The 26,796-nt window shown below is 39.6% G+C and overlaps 1 protein-coding gene across 4 annotated transcripts in view; it reads right to left on the bottom strand.

Annotated features, from left to right (window-relative positions):
• Positions 1-13,470: 13,470 nt before the first annotated feature.
• dnah12 (dynein, axonemal, heavy chain 12) overlaps positions 13,471-26,796 on the bottom strand; it is a 230,102-nt gene continuing 216,776 nt past the window's right edge. For all 4 annotated transcript variants that reach the window (XM_069939623.1, XM_069939622.1, XM_069939624.1 and 1 more), the window contains 8 exons: positions 24,783-25,016; positions 21,531-21,719; positions 21,249-21,352; positions 19,694-19,898; positions 18,008-18,145; positions 17,549-17,640; positions 17,351-17,418; positions 13,471-14,127 (listed from right to left, as the gene is read on the bottom strand). In XM_069939623.1, the coding sequence (XP_069795724.1) occupies positions 13,937-14,127; positions 17,351-17,418; positions 17,549-17,640; positions 18,008-18,145; positions 19,694-19,898; positions 21,249-21,352; positions 21,531-21,719; positions 24,783-25,016 (1,221 nt within the window). In that variant the 3' untranslated portion in view covers positions 13,471-13,936. The remainder of the gene's footprint in view (positions 14,128-17,350; positions 17,419-17,548; positions 17,641-18,007; positions 18,146-19,693; positions 19,899-21,248; positions 21,353-21,530; positions 21,720-24,782; positions 25,017-26,796) is intronic.

The raw sequence follows: 26,796 nt of genomic DNA, 5'->3' as shown, positions 1-26,796 counted from the left end.
GTCTTCTTGGGCTGGAAGAAATTGGGCTTGCACTCAGCGCAGACGGGGCAGGCTTGGGTCATGGATAGGATCTCCTCGACTGTATAGGCAGGTTGCGAGCCTTTATGAAATGTGTGAACCTGGTGAGCCCCGGGTGACAGAGCTCCTCATGGAGTCTCTGCAGCCTGTCCAGTTTTTTTTTTTTTTTTTTTTTTTTTTTTTTTTTAAATTTTTTATTTTTCACACCATAAATCACAATAGCCATGATATACACTTTTTCTTTTCCACACATTTACAGTGACTTTTTCTCCCTCCCCCCTCCCTCCTCCCAAGCCACCCCCCCATCCCTCCCCCCTCTCATCCATTTTAGTTATACAATCTAGGTTGCATTAATTCAGTTAGACAATGTTGTCATTCAACAAAAATACACCAGAAATTCTACTGAGTCCATTTTTTTCTTCTCTTCTCCTTCCATCAACTTAGGTAATGTTTGTTCCCGGTAGGTTTTCGCTATTGTATTTAATGTAAGGCTCCCATACTTGTTCGAATATTTCGATATTATTTCTTAAACTATATGTTATTTTTTCTAATGGAATACATTTATTCATTTCTATATACCATTGTTGTATTTTCAAATTATCTTCCAATTTCCAGGTTGACATAATACATTTTTTTGCTACAGCTAGGGCTATCTTAACAAATCTTTTTTGTGCATCCTCCAAGTCAATTCCAAATTCTTTATTTTTTATGTTACTTAGGAGAAAGATCTCTGGATTCTTTGGTATATTGTTTTCTGTTATTTTATTTAATATCTGATTGAGATCATCCCAAAATTTTTCTACTCTCTCACATGTCCAGATTGCATGAATTGTTGTTCCCCTTTCTTTTTTACATCGAAAACATCTATCAGATACTGTTGGGTCCCATTTATTTAACTTTTGCGGTGTAATGTATAGTCTGTGTAACCAATTATATTGTATCATACGCAGCCTCGTATTTATTGTATTTCTCATCGTTCCAGAGCATAACTTCTCCCATGTTTCCTTTTTTATCTTTATATTTAAATCTTGTTCCCATTTTTGTTTAGTTTTACCATTTGTTTCCTCATTTTCCTTTTCTTGCAGTTTAATATACATATTTTTTATAAATCTTTTGATTAACATTGTATCTGTAATCACATATTCAAGGTTACTTCCCTCTGGTAAACTCAAGTTGCTTCCTAATTTATCTTTCAAGTAGGATCTCAGTTGGTAATATGCCAGCGCTGTATCTCCCGTTATATTGTACTTATCTCTCATTTGTTCAAAGGATAAGAATCTACTTCCTGAAAAACAATTTTCTATTCTTTTAATCCCTTTTTTTTCCCATTTTCTAAAGGCAAGGTTGTCTATTGTAAAAGGGAGTAGCTTATTTTGCGTCAATATTAGTTTTGGTATTTGGTAATTTATTTTATTTCTTTCTACATGTATCTTCTTCCATATATTGAGGAGATGGTGTAATACTGGAGAAGTTCTATGTTGTACCAATTTTTCGTCCCATTTATATAATATGTGTTCAGGTATCTTTTCCCCTATTTTATCTAATTCTAGTCTCGTCCAGTCTGGTTTTTCCCTTGTTTGATAAAAATCTGATAGGTACCTTAATTGTGCGGCTCTATAATAATTTTTGAAGTTTGGCAATTGTAAGCCTCCTTGTTTATACCATTCTGTTAATTTGTCTAGTGCTATCCTCGGTTTCCCCCCTCTCCATAAAAATCTCCTTATTATTTTCTTTAACTCTTTGAAGAATTTTTCTGTCAGTTGTATTGGCAATGCCTGAAATAAGTATAGTATCCTTGGAAAAATGTTCATTTTAATACAGTTTATCCTTCCTATCAGTGTTAGTGGTAGCTCTTTCCAATGCTCTAAATCGTCCTGTAGTTTTTTCATTAGTGGATTGTAATTGAGTTTATATAATTGGCCTAGATTTTTGTTTATTTGCACACCTAGGTATCTTATTGCCTGCGTTTGCCATCTGAATGGGGATTCCTCCTTAAATTTTGAGAAATCCGCGTTATTCATAGGCATTGCTTCACTTTTATTTACGTTTATCTTGTATCCCGACACTTCTCCATATTCCTTCAATTTCTTATATAGTTCTTTTATTGATAGTTCTGGTTCTGTTAAGTACACTATCACATCATCCGCAAACAGACTGAGTTTATATTCCCTGTCTTTTATTTTTATTCCTTTTATATTATTATCTCTTCTTATCGATTCTGCTAGTGGTTCTATAGCTAGCGCAAACAATAATGGTGATAGTGGGCATCCCTGCCGCGTTGACCTGCTTAAGTTAAATTGCTTTGATACATGTCCATTTACTGTCACTTTCGCTAACGGTCCCTTATATAATGCTTTAATCCAATTAATATACTTCTCCGGTAAACTGAATTTTTGCAATACTTTGAACAAGTAATTCCATTCTACTCTGTCGAAGGCCTTCTCTGCGTCTAAAGCAACTGCTACTGCCGGTGCTTTATTTCCTTCTACTGCATGAATTAAGTTAATAAATTTACAAATATTGTCTGTTGTGCGTCTTTTTTTGATAAATCCAGTTTGGTCTAAATTTACCATTTTCGGTACCTGTTCTGCTAATCTGTTCGCTAATAGTTTAGCTATTATCTTATAATCTGTGTTTAGCAAAGATATTGGTCTATATGACGCTGGTGAGAGTGGATCTTTCCCTTGTTTTAGTATCACTGTAATTATTGCTGTTTTACATGAATCTGGTAAGTTTTGTGTCTCATCCATCTGGTTGATTACATCCAGGAGGGGCGGTATTATTAGGTCTTTAAATGTTTTGTAGAATTCTATTGGGAGTCCATCCTCTCCTGGTGTCTTATTATTTGGTAAATTTTTTATTATCTCTTGTATTTCTACTGTTCCAAATGGTTCTGTTAATTTATTTTGTTCCTCTATTTGTAGTTTTGGTAGTTCAATTTTAGTCAAAAATTCATCTATTTTCCCTTCTTTCCCTTCGTTTTCGGTTCGGTATAATTGTTCATAGAATTCTCTGAAGTTTTCCTTAATTTCTTTTGGATTATATGTAATTTGTTTGTCTTTTTTCCTTGTTGCCAATACCGTTTTCTTAGTTTGCTCTGTCTTAAGCTGCCATGCTAGGATTTTGTGTGTTTTTTCCCCTAGTTCATAATATTTCTGTTTTGTCTTCATTATATTCTTCTCCACCTTATATGTTTGTAATGTTTCATATTTTATTTTTTTATCCGCCAATTCTCTTCTTTTGGTTGTATCTTCCTTTATTGCTAATTTTTTTTCTATGTTTATTATTTCCCTTTCCAACTGCTCTGTTTCCTGATTATAGTCCTTCTTCATCTTGGTTGCATAACTTATTATTTGCCCTCTAATGAATGCTTTCATTGCGTCCCATAGTATAAACTTATCTTCCACTGATTCCGTATTTACTTCAAAGTACATTTTTAATTGTTTTTCAATAAATTCTCTAAAATCCTGTCTTTTAAGTAGCATGGGGTTTAATCTCCATCTATACATTCTTGGAGGGATGTCTTCTAGCTCTATTGCCAATAACAGGGGTGAGTGGTCCGATAATAGTCTAGCTTTATATTCCGTTTTCCTAACTCTCCCTTGTATGTGGGCTGATAACAGGAATAGGTCTATCCTTGAGTATGTTTTATGTCTAGTCGAGTAGTATGAGTATTCCTTTTCTTTTGGGTTTTGTTTCCTCCATATGTCCACAAGTTTCATTTCTTGCATTGATTTAATTATAAATTTGGTTACTTTGTTCTTCCTGTTAATTTTTTTCCCCGTTTTATCCATATTTGGATCCAAATTCAGATTGAAATCCCCTCCTATTAGTATGTTCCCTTGCGTATTAGCTACCTTCAAAAAGATATCTTGCATAAACTTTTGATCTTCTTCGTTAGGTGAATATATATTAAGTAGATTCCAAAGCTCTGAATATATCTGACATTTTATCATAACATATCTCCCTGCTGGATCTATTATTTCCTCTTCTATTTTAAATGGCACATTTTTGCTAATTAATATAGCCACTCCTCTTGCTTTTGAATTATACGATGCTGCTGTTACATGTCCTACCCAATCTCTCTTTAATTTCTTGTGCTCCAATTCAGTTAAATGTGTTTCTTGGACAAATGCTATATCTATTTTTTCCTTTTTCAGTAAATTTAGTAGTTTCTTCCTTTTAATTTGGTTATGTATTCCATTAATATTTAGAGTCATATAGTTCAGCGTAGCCATTTTATATTTTGTTTATCTTCTCTTTCCGTTTTTCCATCATTACCTTTCCTCCTTTTCCATTTCTGTTTTCTTATTTTCAACTCTTTACCAGACAACATTCCTACAACATCCAACATTTTCCTTATTCTCCTATTTCTATCTTCTTTATCCCCAATCTCCCCTTCCCCTCCTGAGTTGCCCTTTATCCCTTGTCGGACAACCACATCTCCCCTCTCCATTTGGATTTGCGAATCCACTCGCAAGCGTCAACTGATTTTGCAGTGACCGCTCTTTTCCCCCCACCCAGCCCCCCCCAGAAAAGATTTCGTTTTTTATATGTCACAAAGGTCACTCTTTTAGTTCCCTCCTTATTCTCTCTATTCCATTACCTTCCCTTATTAATTCTTGTCTATACTTTCTATGTTTTCCTCTAATTACAGATACTTTCACATATGCCCGTTGTCTCTATTCACTCTTATACCTCTTTACCCGCATACATATCAATCGTGGTCATTTTTACCCTCCTTACCCGTCTTCATCCCTCAGTCTATTTTTGTCTTTACCCACATACATATCAATCGTGATAATTTTTGCTCTCATTACCCGTCTTCATCCCTCAGTCTATTTTTGTAATTGTTCTGCAAATTTTCGTGCTTCTTCTGGATCCGAGAATAGTCTGTTTTGTTGTCCTGGAATAAATATTTTCAATACCGCAGGATGCTTCAGTGTAAATTTATATCCTTTCTTCCATAAAATCGCTTTTGCTGCATTGAACTCTTTTCTCTTCTTTAGGAGTTCAAAGCTTATATCTGGATAAATGAAGATTTTTTGCCCTTTGTACTCCAGTGGTTTGTTGCCCTCTCTTACTTTTTCCATTGTCTTCTCCAGCACCTTTTCTCTTGTAGTATATCTTAGGAATTTTACTACAATAGATCTTGGTTTTTGTTGTGGTTGTGGTTTAGGGGCCAATGCTCTATGTGCCCTTTCTATTTCCATTTCTTGCTGTAGTTCTGGACATCCTAGGGCCTTAGGGATCCATTCTTTTATAAACTCCCTCATATTCTTGCCTTCTACATCTTCCTTAAGGCCCACTATCTTTATGTTATTTCTTCTGTTATAATTTTCCATTATATCTATTTTTTGGGCTAGTAATTCTTGTGTCTCTTTAGTTTTTTTATTAGATTCCTCCAATTTCTTTTTTAAGTCTTCTACCTCCATTTCTGCTGCTATTGCCCGTTCTTCCATCTTGTCCATTTTTTTCCCCATTTCTGTTAAGGTCATATCCATTTTATTTATTTTCTTTTCTGTGTTGTTTATTCTTCTTCTTAAATCATTGAATTCCTGTGTTTGCCATTCTTTAAATGACTCCATGTATCCTCTAACAAGAGCAAGTACCTCCTTTACCTTGCCTATCTTTTCTTCTTCTATTTCCCTGTACTCTTCCTCTTCCTCTTCTTCTTCCTCTAGGTTGACCATCTGTTGTTTCTTTGCTGCCCTTTCCTCCTCTTCTTTCTTGTTTCCATTGTCTTCTGTGGTGTCTTCTTGCTGCAGGTGTTCTGCAGCTGTCGTTGCCGGCTGTGGAGATCGACTCCCCAGCTGGTCCCCCCTCCCGTCGGTGTGTTTTTTTGTATGCGCATCGCGCATGCGCGAGGAGTCGCGCATGCGCGGTTGCGCACTTTCACTCGGCTCTGTGAGCCATTGTTGTAGTTCTCTTTCTACCGACCTGAGGTAGTGGGGTCTTCTCTCCGCAGCGGGCCTCTTCGGACAGGTAAGGCCTTCACCTTTTTCCTCCGTTGTCTTCTCTTCCTCTCTTCTTTCCGTTGATTTTGATTTTTCTCCTTTTGTCTCCATCTTCTTTCCACCTTTATATTCACTTTTCTTTAACTTGTATTTCTGTGCCTTTGTATTTTCTCTCGTTTTTCCCGACTTTTCTGGAGAGGGCTGGAGTTCACCGTCCGGCCACTACTCCATCACGTGACTCCCCCAGCCTGTCCAGTTGTACACTGGCGCATGTTAGATGTGCAAGAAGGCACATTGGGCGGGTCATTGAGTTTGCCAGGCCGGTATAGGATGTCATAGTTAAAGGTAGAGAGCTCGATTCTCCACCTGGCAATTTTGTCGTTTTTGATCTTACCCCTCTGGTTGTTGCTAAACATGAATGAGACCACGCATTGGTCGGTCAGCAGTGTAAAGCACCTGCCAGCGAGGTAGTGTCTCCAATGACGTTTGGCTTCCACAATGGCCTGGGCCTCCTTCTCGACAGAGGAGGTATCTGGGGTGTAGTGGTGGGATCCCTGTAATGCAGTGACACCAATTTGAAATGGCATTGAAAATCCAACCCCAACAATACAGGAGCGCACAGTTGAGACAGGAGAAGCAACTTAAAATCCGTAAATTTGATGCCCTGAACTTCCAAAGTCACCACACAATAACCCTTGATGCCTGTTGAGTGGGCTCTTATGGCCAGCGAAATTTTCTGGTCAGTCAGATAGACTGCAAGCACACATCATTGGGCCAGGTCTGGGTGAATGAAGCTCTCTGTTGTACCTGAATCAAAAAGACAGTTAGCATATTGATTGTTCACCTTGATGGTTTCCATGGCCCTAGCTAAGAGATATGGTTGGCTTTAATTCAGTGTCACAGATGCAGGGAGCAGAGCTGCCTATGTTGGTGTCTCTGGAGTCTGGTGTGATGACATCACGTGTCACTGGGAGGGCCATCTGTTGGAGCCTTGCATCACTGGAGCAGGGGCGGAGTGTTGTGGTGCCTCGGCCTGTTGCTGTTGTGCGCTACACTTGCGCAATTATGTTATCGGGGTGGGCGGTCTGCTGACACAGAGACCCAGTTGGAGGGGGCCAACGTGGAGAGCTGTGGTGCCAGAAAGTTAGCAGCGAGCAGCAGTGGTGGTGACACGTGTGGTGCAGACGGTCCGTCAGGTCCTACTGGTGCAGAGATCACATTGGAGGGCTGGCGTAGAAGCTGGTGGTTGCAGCGTGCATGGAGTAGTTGGTCCTTTGGGGTGCAGTATCGTGGCAGCAAGAGCGGAGCGCTGCGAGGGCAGCAACTTCCGCGCGTGATGCTTTCGTCGTGACGTCAAGCGTTGCCGTGCAATTGGTTCCTCGCTCTCATTGGATGAGAGTTCCAAGGTTCAGCAATTTGAATCTGGGGAAGACTGTTGGACCTTGCACGAGGTACTGTGCTTGGCGGTGGCCATCTTGGACCAGCAGATATTTGCGAAATGGCCGTTCTTCTTGCACTTCTGACACTGGGCCTTCCTCGCAGGGCATAGGGATCGACTGTGTTATTCCATCCCGCAGAAGTAACACTTTGGAGCCACGTTAGATAGCGTGGCAGGGGCAAGATCATCGACAGGGCATGGGGAGGCCGAATTAAAAGCAGGTGTTCTACTCACATCGTAATGGTGGGCCCATGACCAGCCAGAGCACTGTGTGTAGGCATCCATGCTTAGGGCTGCAGCCTCCATCATTTCTGCAATCTGTACAGTCTCCACGAGGCTGTCTCCCCTGTGCTATATCAGTCGTTGCCTCACTTCAATAGACCGAATCCCAGCCACGTAAGCATCCTGCATGAGGTCATCAGTGATCCCGGCACAATTTTATCTGTGCATGCATATGCTCTGCCCAGTAACTTTAGTGCCTGCAGGTAGGCTCTGTAGTACTCCCCCGGTTGCTGTCTCCTGGTCACCAGCAAGTGTCTGGCATATACCTTATTCACAGGTCATTCATAGAGTCCTTTTAGCACATTCACGGCTGCTGTATAGGAGGTCACGTCCTAGATGTTTTCATAGACCCTCGTGGACACCATGGACATCAAAACCAACAGTTTATCGGCGTTTTCCTCCACAACGGGGTCTAAGTGCTGCAGGTATGCCTCAAAACACCTCACCCAGTGCCTGAAATCACTGGCAAACTCCATCCGTTGAAAGTTTTGTTAATAAAATTGTAGAGCGTCAAATGACTCAAAGACTTGTAGACTCAAACCAAGGCTGGAGTGTAGTACATCGAGGTTGACCAGTCGAGACTGACCTGGCCAGAAGGTGTGGCTGTGGCTCTCAGCCAATCATTAGCACTATATACAAATATATACAGAGGTGATAGGATCCCATACTATCACAAGTCCCAAAACAAATTTTTTCTAAAACCTTAAATAGATCATTCCATTCGAATCAATCAAAGGCCTTCTCAGCATCTTAAGTTACCATTGCCAATAAATCACCCTTCTTTTGAAATAAATGTAATAAACTAAGCAATCTAGCAACATTATCAGTGGATTGGAATTTTTTAATAAAACCAGTTTGATCCATATGGATTTGGTAGATAATTGCCAAAATTTTAGCTATAATTTTGTAATCAGCATTTAATAAAGATATTAGTCTATAAGATTCAGTTTTTAACAAATCTCTATCTTTCTTAGTTACTACAGCTATAATTGCATTTGAATAAGATTCCAGTAGAGAATGATTTTCCACTGCTTGTTTCAACACCTCAATTAAAGGAGGTATAAACAAATCTTTAAATTTCTTATAAAATTCAGGTGGAAAACCACCCTCCCTGGTGATTTACCACTTTACAAAGAATGAAGAACCTCACTAATATCTCTTACCATAAAATGAAGCATCTAAATCTTTTTGATCTTGACAATTCAAGGTAGACAAACTAATTTGAGACAAAAAAATTATCAGTGTTAACATCATCATTGTTAAACTGAGATCTATAAAAATCCTTAAATGAATCATTTATTTCTTGAGGTTTATGTAATTTTCTTAGAATTCTTTTTAATAGCGTTAATTAGTCTAGAGGCTTGTTCTGCCTTCAATTGCCAAGCCAAAACTTTATGTGCTCTTTCTCCCAATTCGTAATACTTTTGTTTAGTTCTCTCAATCAATTTTTCAGTTTTATTTGTCTGGATCGTATCATAATGAAATTTCTTCTTTATTAAACTTTTCTGTCTTCTCATCAGAAGCACTTCCATACACATCTTTTTCCAAACTCTCTATCTCTTTTTCCAATTGATCAAGTTCTTTAGTATAAACCTTCTTGATTCTTGCTGAATAACTTATTATCTGACCTCCTAAATAAGCTTTCAAAGCATCCCATAAAATAAATTTATTATCCACTAAATTAAAATGAATTTCTAAAACCTTGAATTTGTTTTTTTATAAAATCATAAAAGTCCACCCTTTTCAACAATGAATAATTAAATCTCCAGCTATAATGAAACCCTGAAAAAAAACCTAAAAAAAGGTACTGATAAAAAACACCAGTCTACTTCCCTCCATTGTATGGGAAGTGGCTGGTTACGGAAGGAGAAAACAAAAAAATTTGCTTCCCCCAGACAGAATGTACATTACTTTAATTAGACAGTTCATTTATAGGTATAAATAACTTCTTCAAGATCTTCATAAACTTGGTCATCATCGATCTCAACCAATTCTTGCTACTTTAACACTTGATCTGCAACTTGCTTCTTGTCGGGTCGATCTACCAAAACATGCTGAGTGACTTGACTCTGGCATCCATTTGTTGATCTTGTTTAATATTTGGAAGAGAATTTACAAATTCCAAAGCTGCTTCTTCATCAGTTAAAAAAAAAACTGTGATTGATTTTCTCCTGAAAACACCAAGTTTGGCTGGGTATTGGAAGGGGAATTTATATCCCTTTTTCCAAAGCACCGATTTTGCAGGATTAAACACCTTTCTTCTTTTCACAATTGACATACTTAAGTCGGCATAGAAAAATAACTTGTTATTTTCCACTGTTAATGGACCTTGGTATTTTCAAGCATTTTGCACCTCCACTTTGAATATTGTTTCTTTATCTTGATAATGTAAACATCTAATCAAAATTGAGTGTGGTGCTTGTCCTGGAAATGGCTTTTTTATTAGTCCTATGTGCTCTATCCAGTTCAAGTTTATTTGGAAAGTTCTCAAGACCCAGAACTTCTGGAATCCACTTTTGAAAAAAATGTTACTGGATTAGAGCCCTCAAAATCTTCAACCAACCTGACAATCTTCACATTATTCCTGTAACTATGATTTTCCAATACATCAATCTTTTGTAAAAGTTATTTCCTTTGTACGTCCCAAGCCATGACAGAATCTTCCATTTTATTAACTGTATTTTTACATTGCTATACTTAATAACGATAGTCTTGGATATCATCTTCAATTTTCTGGTCTTGAATTTTAACTTTATCAACAGCTTCAGTGTATTTTGCCATTTATTCTTTAATATTTTTCATTTCACGCTTAACATATTCAAATTGTGCGTTAACATCACTTCTGACAGATATAAATTGCAAATCCATATGTTTACACGTTAACTTACATTGGCCACCGAGAGAGAGGTGCAACAAAGAAGAGGTACAAGGACTGCTTAAAGAAATCTCTTGGTGCCTGCCACATTGACCACCGCCAGTGGGCTGATATCGCCTCCAACCGTGCATCTTGGCGCCTCACAGTTCGGCGGGCAGTAACCTTCTTTGAAGAAGACCACAGAGCCCACCTCACTGACAAAAGACAAAGGAGGAAAAACCCAACACCCAACCAACCAATTTTCCCTTGCAACCGCTGCAACCGTGCCTGCCTGTCCCGCATCGGACTTGTCAGTCACCAACGAGCCTGCAACAGATGTGGCCATACCCCTCCATAAATCTTCGACCACGAAGCCAAGCCAAAGAAACTGCATTTGGTTGATAATTATAAAGGTTTGCTCATGGGTTTCCATATCCTGAGTTCTGGATTCAGGGTATCTGAATTGTACAGCTTCAATCCTTTGAATCAGTTGGGCTTCATCTTTTTATATTCTGCTCCTGCTCCCTCCAATTCTTCATAAGCTTTTTCTTCCTTCTCTTTGTCTTGATTTTCATCCTTTCATCCCTCTGAATCGCTGCCAGATGATCCTGATTCAACATCTAGTTGAATCAACGGCTGGGTCTGACTAGCAACGCTAGTAACTACAGCTTTGATTGATTCAGGTGTTCCCCATAGGGAAACAGCTTGCTCCGTTGTGCGCATATGCAGACTTCCATGCATGTGCAGTTGTTCCTGTGATGTCTGTAGATCAATTGTCTTCTTCTGGACTCCAACGCCATCTTCGCTGGCTCCCCAGAGAAATGGCGCTGGAGTCTTATGAATCCTTGCTGTTGTTGCATGACGCTCTTGGAGGAGGAGGGACTTGAGTCCGAGGCTCCATCGTTAAGGTAGGCTCAACTTCTTCAGTTGCGTTAACCTTTTAGCAACCATTTTCTTAATTGTCTGAATCTTTCCTTTCCTTGTAGCCATAATATATCAATTAGTAAATAAATACCAAAGTTTTTAAGTTTAAGAATTTTTTAAAATTACTTTTAGTCAGGTTTTGATTAATTCTGCTGGGATAGGCATATTTTCACGTCTTGAACCTATGCCATCATGGCACGTCCCCCCCCCCCCCCACCCCCACCCCCACCGAGGTTCACCAGATTGCTTCCAGAGATGAAAGGGTTAGTTGGAATTTAGAAGATTGAGAGGGGATTTTATAGAAAAGCATAGATATGAAAAGCATAGATAAGATAGAGGTAGGTAAGTTGTTTCCATTGGTGAGGGAGACTAGAGTAAGGGGCATAGCCTCAAGATTCAGGGTAGTAGATTTAGGACAGAGATGAGGAGGAACAGCTTTTCCCAGAGGGTGGTGAATCTATGGAATTCACTGCCCGTTGAAGCAGTGGAGGTGACCTCAATAAATATATTTAAGACAAGGTTGGATAGAGTTTTACATAATAGGTGAATTAAGGGATATGGAGAGGTAGGTGGAGAGGAACCTATTATCAGATCAGTCATAATCTCATTGAATGGCAGAGGAGGCTTGACGGGCCAGAAGACCTACTCCTGCACCTATTTCTTACGTTCTTATCTTCTAGGCGTCATTAAAGACATACTTTAAAAAGCAAATTTTTGAAAAATACCTGCATCAACAGCTTCTATTGCCCCATTATTGAACGGGGGAAAAACCTTGTGAACCAACTCACATGAAAGGTTATTGAGCTGAAATGAGACAACCTTTGGCTGTTACTATGAAAGAAGTTACTGTAAGAACCACCAAGGCTGTCACTGAAGTACTAAAGAAGTGAATATCTCTACTGACCACCAAGATTCTGCAAATCCAGAGAATGGCACCGCCAAAATGTTTATTCCACAGATGTTGCCTAATGCAGGGAGTATTTTCAGTTTTTATTTCAAATTTCTAAGGATCTAGTTATTTTGTTTTTCAATTTATAATTTTATATGCAATATTTTTTCAAATCTGTGAGCTTTTGAATATATTTTACATCTGTCATATATGAGAAGGTTGGATGTGTACATGGATGTGAGGAGGTTGGAGGGTTATGAGCGGGAGGGGGAGCTAGTGGAGTTGTTCAAGTGAACCGGCGTGGACTTGAAGGGCCGATATGGCCTGTTTCCGCGCTGTAAATGGTTATATGGTTATAACACAGAAATTGAGCTGGATCCAGCCCACTACCCAGATTTATCACCTATAGTCCGTGCATACCCACTTTTACTTGTGCTGGAAGCTGAGGACCTACCAGACTGGAACTCCATATCCTACCATTGCATGAGAAAGTAGAAATAACAAATAGGCACTGGGTAGCACAGTATAGAAGACACTACTTTTGAAATGCTACGGACAAGGTTTTAGAAGGAAATCTGAGGGTGGACCTTTGTCTCTGTCAAATATGTCATTGAAGTGATAAGATTTTAAATACCATTGGCATTCAGAGAAAATTAAATATTAGAATTAACATAAATAATAAAAAAATAGCTTTCTAATACAGTCAAAAATGCTTGAAAAACACTTAGAAATAATTAAAAACATTAACTAAGGCAAATACATTCAAAATTTGCCTTCTAATCTGCAGATCTAAACTACCCATTGTCTGATTGTCACAAGATCGAGAAGACAATTTTCTAAATTATTTTGTCGAGTCCCAGAAAGACCTGATCCTTCTATAATGGAGTCCAGAGGTGGTGTGTAACAACAGATTCACCTGCTAAAAACCAACAGCAAATCTCAGACACAGACACACAGTATGTCAGTGAAAGTTCATAACTTACTTCAGTGCAATTGGCTGAATGGGGGGGGGGGGGGGGGGTGGGGTTTTGTAGAAGCACCTGTCACATCCAGCATGATACGGCTCTTTCAGTTTGGTACAAAGATTAAGAAAACTGCAAAGGCTCAATGAGGTCTGCCGTGTCAATTTATACATGCTTTTGTGGTCAGAAACATTTCAGCCTTCTATTAGATGGAGTTCTCAGAAGGTGGAGCCATCCATGGACAGATTAGCTATGATATTATTAACTGACAGAGCAGGCTTGATGGTCCAAATGGCTGACTTCTGCTCCTTCTTCTCATGTCCTGCTATTTATTTGATCTCATTTTCAGAGAGGATTCCTTGTAGAAGGTACGAAATTTCAATTTATACCTCTCACATATTTATGGACGGCAAGATTACAGGAGAATCAAGTTGAAATATAGAGAATTTTATGGATAATATTAACGAAGTACAATTATGAGGTACTTTAAATGAAATCTAAATTAAAATAAGGAATTAAACATTTTGGGTCAAAGTGAGGCAAGACTTGGAACGCTGTTGGAAATAGAGTTCTTAGTTGAGCATAATTTTTATGTTCTTGAAGTCCACGATTCTAGTCATCCAGCTGACAGAGAAGTGCAACACCACGTTTAATCCAGTGTTCAACAAGCTTGTCTGTTGGCAGAAGCATAGCAATAACAAAGTTGGTGGAGTGTCCTGTGGTGGACAGGGTTCCTTTCCGTTCACTCGTTTTGTAGACTGGGCAGACATAGTCAGATGAATTCTTGAAATCTAATCTTTTATCTTTAAAAGAAAATAATTCAATTTAATTTACGTGTAATCTGACTTTGGTTTACTATTTAGAATAGAAGGCAGAAACAAAAAATAAAACAATTCAAAGTATTCAATATTGTTTTTAATCTTGATTTTCATTTGAAACTTGTATTATTGCCACCGTGATATATCTGGCAAATTATTTATGAGAAAATGCACGAGTACTCAACGAAAAGTCCCCATTTTATTTTCCCCACACCTACAGGGAATGTTCTCCATATAGTGCCTATATGAACAGTATGCCAACAGAGATGGGCACCACCTACAGGGAATGTTCTCCATATAGTCCCTATATGAACAGTATGCCAACAGAGATGGGCACCACCTACAGGGAATGTTCTCCATATATTGCCTATATGAACAGTATGCCAACAGAGATGGGCACCACCCAGCCACAGCTCTGGCAATTTGTTTTTTTTTGGGGCTATCTCTGAATAAGGGAGACCTCTGCAGAAAACGTGTGTGCAGGGAGAATTTGCCTAAGACCACAAAAATACTTACTAAGTAAATGGAAAATGCTACAGATAGTTTAGTCATTGCGTCCTGAACTAATATCCATTGGCAAGACTAAAAACCTCATTATCAGGTCAGTTAGGACCAGCTGATAAATTGTGCCCTCATTCCAAGAATTAATTTAAAAGGTTTGCTTTCACTTGATAGATATGAAATAAAAGGAACTAAGATATGTGTTCTAAGGTGAAGCCCAATGTTGAATTGTTAAAAAATAGTGAGCAAAAATTGCTGCCAAATTCCCCATGCCCTCAGCACTCTGCAGTGTAACAGTCTGGTCTGGGCTGAGGTAAGGCTCCTCATTAAGTACTCTCTAAGTGACCTTGGAAGTTTCAAGCCTTGCTGACTTTCAAAGATGTGAGTTTTCTTAAAATATATGTGGACTCTAAATGTCTTTGGATTTTATTTTCTATTTCTTTTTGAGATGTGGCTATCATTAGTATGAATGGATTTGTTTAAACATTGCAGTTCTTCCCATGATGTTGCACTCTTCAGTGCTGTGTATGACATTCCAGGGTTTGGATCAAGCTGCAATGAAGGAATGGTAATGTTTTTCCAAATCATTGTGGCGTATGAATGGAAGGGGATCTCCAGGTGGTGATACTCCCATATGCTTGCTCCTCCTGTTTGCCTTGCTAATAGAGGTCATAAACTTGGAGGTATTGTTGGAGCAACTGCAATGCATTTTGTAGATACTGTATCGTTAAAGGAGGAAGCTCATTTTTAGTGTGTTAGACAAGGTGCTAGTCAAGTGGGCTGCTTTTGGTATTGAGCTTGTGTGTTGGTGGGTTATTGAATCATCCAGACAAGTAAAGGTGGTGGAAGGATTTAGAATGTTAGGAAATGAATCACTCACTCACTTCTCATATATGAACAATATGTACATTGGTGGTCTGTGCTGGTGAGGGAGTTGGGAATTATAATGCCTTTTAATGTCAAGAGCAGGTGGTGATGACAATTATCTGAACCTTATGTGGGGCAAATATTATTTGCATTTATTAGCCAATGAGTGAATGTTAATAAAACCAAAAGAGAGGAGAAATTGGGCCATTCGGCCCATCGAGTATGCTCCGCGATTCAAATCATGGCTGAAATATTCTTCTTTTCCACCCCATTTTCATGCCTTCTCCCCATAACCATTGACACCATTACTAATCAAAAACCTATCAACCTCTGCTTTAAATTTTCTCAATGACTTGGTATTCACAGCCCTCTGTGGCAACAAATTACACAGATACACCGCCATCTGTCAGAAGAAATTCCTTCTTAGCTCTGTCCTAAAGGAGCATCATTTTATTCAGAGACTGTGCCCTCTGTTCTTAGACTCTCCCACTACTGGAAACCTTCTCCACTTCCATTCTATCCAGCCCTTTCAATATCCGATAGGATCCAGTGAGATTTCCGTGCCCACGTCTCATCCTTCTGAACTCGAGACACAGAGTCATCAAACATTCTTCATTCATTAACCCTGGGATCATTCTTGTAAACCTCCTCTGGACTTTCTCCAACATCAACATGTCCTTCCTTTGATTATGCGGCCCAAAACTGCTCATAATACTCCAAACATTGTCTCTAACTTGCTTCTGTTTGAGTAGGTTCAATGAAATAGTTGTCATTTATATGGCTAATTCTGAGCAGAACCATAGAATGCTACAGCACAGAAAACAGGTAATTTGGCCCTTCAAGTCTGTGGCAACCACTATTCTGCTAGTCTTATTGAGCTGCTCCCACTCGATAACCCTCCAGACCTCTCTCATCCATTAATCTATCCAATCTATTCTTATACCCCAAGATCGAGCCCACATTCACCACATCAGATGACAGCCCATTCCACACTCCCACCACTCTCCGAATGAAGAATTTCCCCTAAACTTTTCCCCTTTCAGCTTAAAACTATGACCTCTCGCATTTATCTCCCCCAATCTAAGTGGGAAAAGACTATTCACATCCACTCTGTCTATACCTCTCAATCTTGTGAACCTCTATCAAATCTCCCCTCATTCCTCTTTGCTTCAAGAGAATAAAGTCCTAACCTGTTTAATCCTTCCCTGTAACTCAACTCCTGAAGAACCAGCAAAATCCTAATAAATGTTCTCTGCACTCTTTCAATTTTATTGATATACTTCCTGCAGTTAGGTGACCAGAACTGCACACAATATTCCAAATTTGGCCTCACAAATGTCTTAAACAACTTCCACATAACAACCCAACTCCTATATTCAATACTTTAATTTATAAAGGCTAAGATGCCAAAGGCTTTCTTTACAATCCTGTCCAGCTATGACACCACCTTCAGGGAACAATGTATCTGTATTCCTAGATCTCTTTGTTCCTCTCTCACCTCAGTGCCCTACTATTTACTGTATATCTCCTACCTTGGTTTTGGCCTTCCAAAATGCATCACCTCACACTTGTCTGCATTAAACTCCATCTGCCATTTTTTGGCCATTTCTCCTCTGCAAACTTTGAAAATCTTTCTCGCTGTCCACAACACCTCTAATCTTTGTGTCATCTCAGCAAACTTGCTGATCCAATTTACCACATTATCATCCAGATCATTAAACCAGTAAGGTTTGGCCCAATGTCTTGAAGAATAGCTTTGTCAAAGTCCTGTATTTGCATAGTGTATGAGTCTCTAAGGATCATTAGCATGAATCAGAGCCATGATTAATTAGTTACTCACTTGGCTGTATCCAGATGATAGGCATTGAATCAAAAAGAAGTTTTGGAAATTGTTCAGCCATTAACCCCCTGAGAGGACAGGAAAAATAACTTTACACACAAGATAAACAGATGAAACCATACTAATAAAATAATTTATTTTCACAATTTTTACAAATTCAAAAGAATTGAAGGGATGAATGCAATTGTTCTGGTCTACCTGGCTCGATCCCATCGAGCACCATCTAGGAACAGTCCATGGATGTAAGCACCATCTGGAGGAGGTCTTATTACTATATCTCTTGGCAGTACCTAAAGAAATACATCACTTTTCAACTCTGGCTTTTATCTAAAAACAGAGCTACAAATTTGCAAAGTTGCCTCTAACAATCTAACTACAGGATCAGCAGGAATAATTCTGAAATATTCACCAATTCTAATGAAAGGAGAATGAGGTTACAATTGATTGACAATAATTTTGCAGCTGGGAGATAAGATTATTGATGACCCCGAGCTAAAGCAAGAACTCATATTTGCTTTTCCTATGTATGCAATATTGGTGAAACCATTGACAATGCTAAATTTTAGTTTGGTTGTAAAATTGCAATGCTTCAAGGAAGAAAAAAAGAAGGAAAGTTACGAGAGAAAGATGGATCAAAATTGAAATGAGGAATATTACCTCGTACTCAAATCCCAACAGGTCAATAGGGATGGTGTACTTTCGGGCGTAATTCTGCATGACTCCAGTCAGGAAGGCCTGGGTAAAGAAGAACCCAGACAACCAGAAGACATTGGGCTTCTCTTCATCAAACCATTTCTGTCGGGTATAAAAACAGTGAATTATGACTTTATGTTCGTGGAATCAAAACTAGTTTAGGATTTAATTAATTTTAAAGTTTAAATATTGGTTAATTTATATTGTTTTATAAGACCTCTCCAACTGACGTCAATTTTAATTTGGCTTGCCTTTCCAATTCATGTCAATGAAAAGACCAAGGAGATGTAACTAGACCAGGAAACACCCATTTCTAGGAGCAACGGAAGGTTGGAAATGGTATCTATAGAGCACAAGACATAGTGGATGTATATTGAGGAGAACTGTGTGCACACGTGTGCCGAGTACTCACAGAACTATTCTCTCCTTAGGCAGATTATGTTATCAGTTAGTGTGAAAGCATGATTTGACACCATTGCTATATCTTAAATTGAACTATATGAATCTACTCCACCGCCTCACACTGGTAACCCTCTATTGTTCTTGCATCCATGTGCCTACAGAAGAGTCTTTTAAATATTTACCAGCTTCCACCACTGCCCCTGGCAATGCAGAGGCAGGTGGGGTGGGAGGTGAGGTCAAGAGAAATCTGTCCTTGTTGCGCTTGGGGGTGGAGGGGGCCAGGGCTGGCGTGCATGTAATGGAAGATATGCACCAAATTGATGGTGGCAGAGGGAAAGTCATGTTGTTTGAAGGAGGACACCTCTAATGATCTGGCATGGAAGACCTTGTCCCTGGAGCAGATTTGACAGAGATAGAAGAACTGAGAGAATGGAATGGAATCATGACAGGGGACAGGGTGGGAAGAGGTGCAGTCATGGTAGCTGTGGGATTTGGTGGTTTTTTTAAAAGATGTCTGTCAAGAGTATGTCTCCCAAGATGGAAACAGGAAGATCAAGAAAAGGGAAAGTGTTGCTAGAGAGGGACCAAGTGAATTTGAGGTCAGGGTGCAATTTGGTAGCAAAGTGGATAAAGTTGACGAGCTCCTCATGGATGGTTGAGGGAGCGCCAAGTCAATGTAGTGGAGGAAAACTTGAGGGGGGCTTGCTTGTGCAGGCTTGCAGCATGGATCACTCCATTGTAGCCAACAAAAAGGCAAGCATAGCTGGGGCCCATGCTACATGGCGACCCCTTTTAACTTGGAGAAAGTGCGATCAGTCAAAGGAGAAGTTATTGAGGGTGATGACAAGTTCTGCCATGCAGAGGATGGCGGTGAAGAAGGGGGAGTGGTTGAGTCCATTGCCGAGAAAGAAACAAAGGGCTTTGAGGCCTGTGGTATGGGGGATGGAGGTGTATAGTGATTGGATGCTAATGGGAAGGATGAGGCAGTCAAGTTCAGTGAACTGCAAGTTGTTGAAGTGATGGAGGGGATGAGAAGTATCCTGGAAGTCGGTGGGGAAGGACTGGACTGGGGGACAAAACTGAAGTCTAGGTAAACAGAGACCAGTTCAGCAGGGCAAGAGCAGATGGAAATGATTGGTCTGCTGGGACAATTGAGTTTGTGGATCTTGGGTAACAGGTAGAAATAGGCAGAACAGGGTTATTATTTTGGCTTCTAGTTGTATTTGTATTGACAAATGATATTTTTACCTGCAGGAATTCTAGGCGGGCCAAAAAGTCAATGATGTAGCTTCCTAATGGTTTAAGGCTGGGATAAGAGCGCTTCGCCCACTTTTCAGGCAGTTTACCCACAAGCAAACTTCCTGCTAGTGCCTCCAGTCCTGAGTCCATCACGACTAGACCTTTAATTGCTTTCTGCAGGTTCTGAAGGGTAAATCGTATTGTTCTAATTAGGCTGAAATTGGGAGACAAAGATAGAAATTGTAAGAAAAAATGTATCAAGGTACTGAACACAATTTTCCTTCATGCAAAATTCCAATAATTTGCTCTCAGATGGTTAAGAATTCCCATTAGTTCAGTATCTGGCTTCCTATTAGCAGAATTCTGTGTTCCCTTTCACACACTTGGGCCCTGGTTCCCACTCTCACACATCCATAGTTATTCCAGTTCCTGTGCTGCTTTTCATTTGCTGGGGCCCTGGTTCAGGTGCTTCCTCTCACTCACTGGAGCCTGGGTTCATGACTACCTTGAAACTTTCTGGGCCCTTGTCCTGAAACTTTGCTTAACCTACTGGAAAAGTTATTGTTTTACTGAATAACATCTAAATAATGACAATATTGGAATAATAATAAGGAACTCTCTATCCAACACCATCACACCTGGATTAATTGTGTTTCACATTATATAATACAGACTTCAAATTCCACTCATGAATATAAACTTTAAACTTCAGTTGCAGAAGAACATTGAAACTGTGCTTCAAGTTATTTCACCATCCCCTCACATCCATGCTCGGAGAAACCTGCAACAATGTTTTTTGCTTGCCTTTGCTTATCAGTCAATCTCTCTTTCTAAGTTTATGACTTATCAGAGGACAGTTTTTTTTTCTACCCAACTTATGAACTCTTTGAATTACATTATATTTTTATTTAGATCACCACTTAATCATATATGATCAGATCAATGCAATCTTAATTTATTTAACCATTTTAGCCTTGATATCATTCATCATGCCAAATGTACAGTATGTAATTCTTGAAACATAATATCCAGAAATGAACAAAGGGCAATAAATAGCATTAATTAGAGATTTAAACAACCTTATCTTCCACTGCTTTTTCATTCTATCTCCATGGGATAAAGATAAATTTATCTTATAAATTATTGACCTCTCCCCTCGCACCCACCATCACTTGTAATTTCAGTACTTAGACATCCAAATTTTTCTACCATTTCACAGTTCCTCACTTCTCACCAATTGGCAAGTTAAAAAAATAAATCTTATTACGGTCTAAAGTGAGTGACATGGCTTCATACCTCTCCACAGTAAACTCCATTTATGTCATGTACTCCCAATCTCAATCCAGTTAATTGTGCCTTCTGTCATTTGCAAGACTGGACACAATCTTAATTGTTTCATCCAAATTACTTTTCAATCTGGTAAAAATATCAGAAGCTGAGACCCCCGGATGACAAAAGTTAGATCCTGCCAACTTCAGTACATTCATTATCTCTGGGACCCATTTCTACTTGCTAGCTAACTCTTATCTTTATATTTTTAAATGTAAATTAAGAAACTACTTACTTATTGAAGCGCTCCATCTCTTGTACTAACACTGTGTTCATGCTTTCTTCATATTTTACTGGATACTTGATTAATGCTTGATCAATATCATAATCCTTTGGTATCTGGGAGACAATTAATTGCATTTGATTTATAACTAAATGAATGGTTAAATTGGATAGAATGCAATACTATCTGACTGAAATGGAAAGTTCTTAAAACAAAGCAATGTGTGTCCGTGTGCATTTTGACAAGGACACACGTAATTAAGGGCTGAGAATAATAGTTTCAGACACTCAGTACCTTTGCCAGAATGTCAGATGCAATATTTTCCAGCATGTGATCACTTGAGCCTGATGGACCTCCCTGTCCACTGCCTCCCTGAGTTAGTAGAAGCGAATCAAACAATATCTTTGTTTGTTGTAAATCTTTTGAAATATCCACGTTTTCATGCATTCCAAATACTTCAGGGTGCTGAGTAGAAGGCAGTTTCTGTGGAGACAAATAATAGGTGTGAAAAATGACACAGACCAGGAGACAGCAATTCAGTTTTAATTGCAGGCTGACAACTTAATGTGTTAATAATGGCTGGTCAACAATTTCAAATAATTGATAGAGCAACTGCTTGAATGCCAAATTTTAAGATGGGCCAATAAATAGCTGAAACAGGCTGATAACAAATGAAGATTATCTGGAAGTGTAAGATCATAATTGCAGTTTTCAGGTGGCAATTGATGAACTGTTTGCTGTGCCAAATATTACACAGTAGTTCCAATGTTCCATCAAGGGAATAGAGATGTGCATCTGTGTGCCCCAACATGAACATTCTTTTTTTCCAAAAATAGACTTTATTCACGATTGTGGTGCACTGAGGTAGCAGCAAGCAAGCAAAAAATCAAAAGATTGTACAACAGGCTTTATTCCAGTAAAAGTTGAAACACCAGTTCATGCCTTGGTGGCTCCCCGTGTGACTGGCTCAGGAGGGGTCAGCTCAGGTTTATATTCAAGTCGACTGATTGACAGCTAGCCCCTTAGGTGGTCTTGCTGCAGGTACAGAGATCGCCCCCTGCAGTAGGCTGGTGGTCATATCACCACAATGATAAATTATTTACTAAAGGAAAACCATTCAAAGTCTCTTCCTATCCTTAGTTTTGTATCTATACATTTCCATCACTGGACATTGATACATTCATTTCTATTTACACCATTACCACCCCTGCAGCATCTCGTCATTTCTTCCCTCTCTGTTGTTTGAGGTGCTTCTCCTCAGTCTCAGACCCTCAATGGGAGGATGCTGGACTGTGGTCCTTCCCCACAGCACCCTCGCATTGGCTGCACCAAGCCTCAATGCACCCCTCAGCACGTACTCCCGCAACTTGGAACATGCAATCAGCATCAGTCCCTCACTGACGGTGTGTTCAGAAAGACAAACAAGTTTTGGGCAGCTCAAAGTGCATCTTTCACTGTGTGGAAGGTCTTCCAGCAGTTCTGGATGTCTGACTCTGTGTCCCCCCCAGGAACAGCCTGTAGACAGAGAATCCTCTGCCACATTGCTGCTGGGGATGAACTGTGACAAGGATCCTTGCATCCATTTCCAAATACTCTTAGCATATCTGCATTCTGCAAAGAAGTAGGTGAATGACTTTTCTTCACTGCCCTCTCCTCAGGGACAACCTGCATGGTGGGTGATGCATGGTGGGTAATGCATGGTGGGCGATGTTCCAGTTGTACAGGAAGGTTCTGACTGGTGATGAGGCATTCTACCAGTTGGACTAGATGGTCTGCTCAGGGAAACACCCCACTAGGCCCATCAAGTCCACATCCCTCAGTATCTGCAAGATGTTCCTGATGGCCTTGTGGTCAAAGATGTTGGTCTGGAAAAAATTTCCATGAAGGATCGGTGGTGTGGCAGAGTCCAGCTAACTGGGACAATGTACAGCAATGGGGCCAGGCTCATCCTTCACAAAACCTGGGACAGGTGGATCCACAGCACACAGGCTGCACTTGGTGTCTTCATATTTTGGTTCCACGCACAGCCTGATGCAGCCACACATAAAGTTGGTCAACAGGATGAGGGCCATGTTGGGTATACCTTTGCCCCATTTTCTGCTGAATATATATGGTGACCCTTCAGACCCTTTCCATCTTGGATCCCCATATGAGCCAGAAAACAGGTCTGGTGACTGCCCGGGCAGAGTTGTGGGAGATGGACCAGACGTGCGTCATATACAGCAGTATCAAGAGCACCTCGCACGTGATGACCAGCTCTTCCCTGTTAATTGAGAGGGAGCACCTCAATTTCTGGTGGACTTTTGTGATCCACTTTGACCAATTTTTGTTGTACACCTTTGCCCTTCCAAACCAGATTTCCCAACACCATCAGGTAGTCAGATAGGACTGTGAAGGGGATGGTGGACTGGTCAGACCAGTCAGACGAAGAGCATTGCCTCGCTTCTTTCTGGTGCCCAATACAGACTTAAATTAGCTGCAGATGTTGATCAATCTGCAGACCAATCATGAGCCCGAACAGAAGATGGTGATGTCATCCTTGGACAGGGAGGCCTTGAACTGAGTGCATTCACTGCCTGGCAACATCACTCCTCATGCCCTCATCCTTCCTGATGGATTGAGCAAAGGACTCTAATGCATCAGACAACTGAGGCTAGAGAGAGCAGGCAACCCTCCCTACTGCAGATTGATGGATTTGGACTGTCCTACGGAAGCCAGTGAAGAGCAGTATAATCCAATTCCAGATTCCCTTCCCAAAGCCCATTTTGGAGAGCACATCAAATATGTATGTGTGTGATATTTGGTCAAAAGTCTTCTCGTCTAAGCTGACCAGGTATGTGTGCACCCATTGTCCTGCACTTTGATGATGGTAAAACCTCTAGCGTGAGGCTGTCAGATATTTGGTCTGGGTGGATCATCTGCCTTAGGGTAGACTTGACTCGATTTCCACTGAGGTCAGGTGAGACAAGAATGAAAGGACATGGGTTAAGGGTGAAAGATGAAATATTTAGGGGGAACTTCTTCCCTCAGGATGGTGGGAGAGTGGAATGAGCTGCCAGTTAAAGTGGAGTATGTGGGCTCAATTTCAACATTTGAGGGAAATTTGGATAGATACATGGATAGGAGGGGTACGGAGGGCTATGATCTGGAGGCAGGTCAATGGGATGAGATGGAACAGACCCTTTTGCATGAACTGCATGGGCTGAATGGCCGGTTTCATCCTGTTGTGATCTACGGTTCTATTATCTCAATGGTTATATAACCATATAACCATTTACGGAGCGGAAACAGGCCAAGTTGGCCTTTCGAGTCCGCACCGGTTCAAAATTGAAAGACCAAATTGAACTGTATTTTCTTGTTTTTGAAAAATATACTAAAGGATAAACTGCCTTGGTTTTAAGTTTGTTTTTGTATCAAAAATGAATTTTAATATAAATTATTTACATTTAACAGGAAAACAAATACATTTAGGTTTGTGCTTAAATTTATATCATGTCAATATATTAATAAAATACATTGAATGAAAACCAATAAATATCGAACTACCTTCATGAAGTCAATGTAGTCATTGTAGCTCCCTTTGGGTGGTGTGCAATAATTTCTACTGGGTGAAAATACATATCTCGGGTTTTCTATCACCTCAGTATTGTAAAAATCTGCCAGAATTGTCATCAGTAGACGCCTGTCCCAGTCATCTGTCACTCGACCCCCATAATTGCATTCACCAGTTAGATAGGTGATAGCTTCAAATGGAACACTGTTATATTCATTAATGAACAGCTGTAAAACACACAGGCAAGAATTAAAATACCATTGGGCAAATAGATTTGATGCTCCCCTTATGTATGTATGTATGCAAATCAACAATGAATATGCCATAATATTAGAATATGAGGTGAAGTTTGCATATGGGAACTTCCATTTTACTCAAGAATTGTATACAATATATTAATCGCTTCTATATTGCATTATATAAAAGTTATGTAACCAATATATAGACAATAAAGAACGTAATATTTCTCTCTACCAAATCAATAAACTTGCAAGATAATATAGATAGAAAAATTCAAGCAGGTTAAAGGATTAAAGTCTCAGGGGAAATACCATGAAAAACAGAGTAGATCAGAACTTTATTGAAAATCTAACCCTTAAATTACCTATCATTTGTGCATTGGCGGATTAAGATACAACAATAGAAATGTTACTTTAACAATGCCAAAGGGAACTAAGCCACAGTATTAAAAGTATTTTAAAATTGCAACAACTTGTAACTTTTTCACAAAAATAGAAAAACAATGGGCCTATTCAGGACAGCAGCTCAATGCGGGATCAATGGCCTTCTTCTCTCCCCATAATTCCCCATGCAGCTGGAACCGCTCTGCCTGTGCCAGCGGCAGGAAAATGTGCATGACTATGAAGAGCAATGCAATTAAAGCACACACACGCATGCACACACAAATAAAACAACATTTGGCAATACATCACAAATAAATATAAATGCACAAGCAGCTGGTTTAGCAAATAAACAACACAAACTTGTAAATGGAACACAAAGTTGAAAATTCATCAGTCTGCCCCTGTCTGCTGGAGATGTCTGTCCCGTTCAGTTGGTTTTGACTCAGTCAGGAACCAACAGTGAAATCACTCACACAAAATCCAGCGCCACGAGTAATTAGTTTGCTAAAACACTCCCGTTCATTTCTATACTAGAAGGTAAGAGTTCTGTGTAAACAGGATGCATTATCAATCATCCAGCTTTAAAAAAAACATTCTTATTTTGCAAAGTTGTATCATTTCCTCGTGTTGGCTACTTGCATTGAAATCGCCAATGTACATCAATAACACATAGCAAAGTAGGGATGACCTGTCACATCCAAGAAATAGAGGAACAACATTTGAACCATCCCTCCCCAAATAAAGCTTTTCAGTATTAAATCCTTTCAAAGCACCCCACCCCCTAAAATCAGTCGGAAGCAAATTGGTATTAAAATTTATATGGCATACATTTAAAAAAATCATGCTTTCAAAATTGTTAATCAAATATTGAAGTTAATATATAAATGCATCATTTCACACTGTAATGACGCTCAGTGACTGAGGGTACATTATACCCTCTTTACCCTTGATAAAGACTGCCCTATAAGGACGTGATACATACAAACAGGCAACATTGAACACAAAATTAACAAATTAATTTATTAATTTCTCATTCAGTTGTGCCTTGGAGGGGTATGGATCATGTGCATGGAAATGGGATTAGCCCAGAAGACCATATTGGATTGACTAGTTGGGCTAAAGGGCCTGTACCACGCTGTTTGACTTTATTAACATACCACCCAATATGTCTTGTACCCAGTAGCAATGTTCTCAAAGTTCACAACATCCATCGATGGTGACACATCATTTGTTCCCAATGTGCACCATTAAATTTATCTTACAGTAGTGGGTTGACAGTGTAAGCAGCGTGGATAAGAGAACTATGTTAGAAGGTGCTCCACTGTTGGCTTCTGGACGAGCTGGAGGAGGCAGGATCTTTTTCTGTGTCAGATGTATTTAGATC

Source organism: Narcine bancroftii, chromosome 5 (assembly GCF_036971445.1).
Source record: "Narcine bancroftii isolate sNarBan1 chromosome 5, sNarBan1.hap1, whole genome shotgun sequence".
Classification (NCBI taxonomy): Eukaryota; Metazoa; Chordata; class Chondrichthyes; order Torpediniformes; family Narcinidae; genus Narcine; species Narcine bancroftii.
This window is presented reverse-complemented; position numbering and strand designations above follow the sequence as displayed.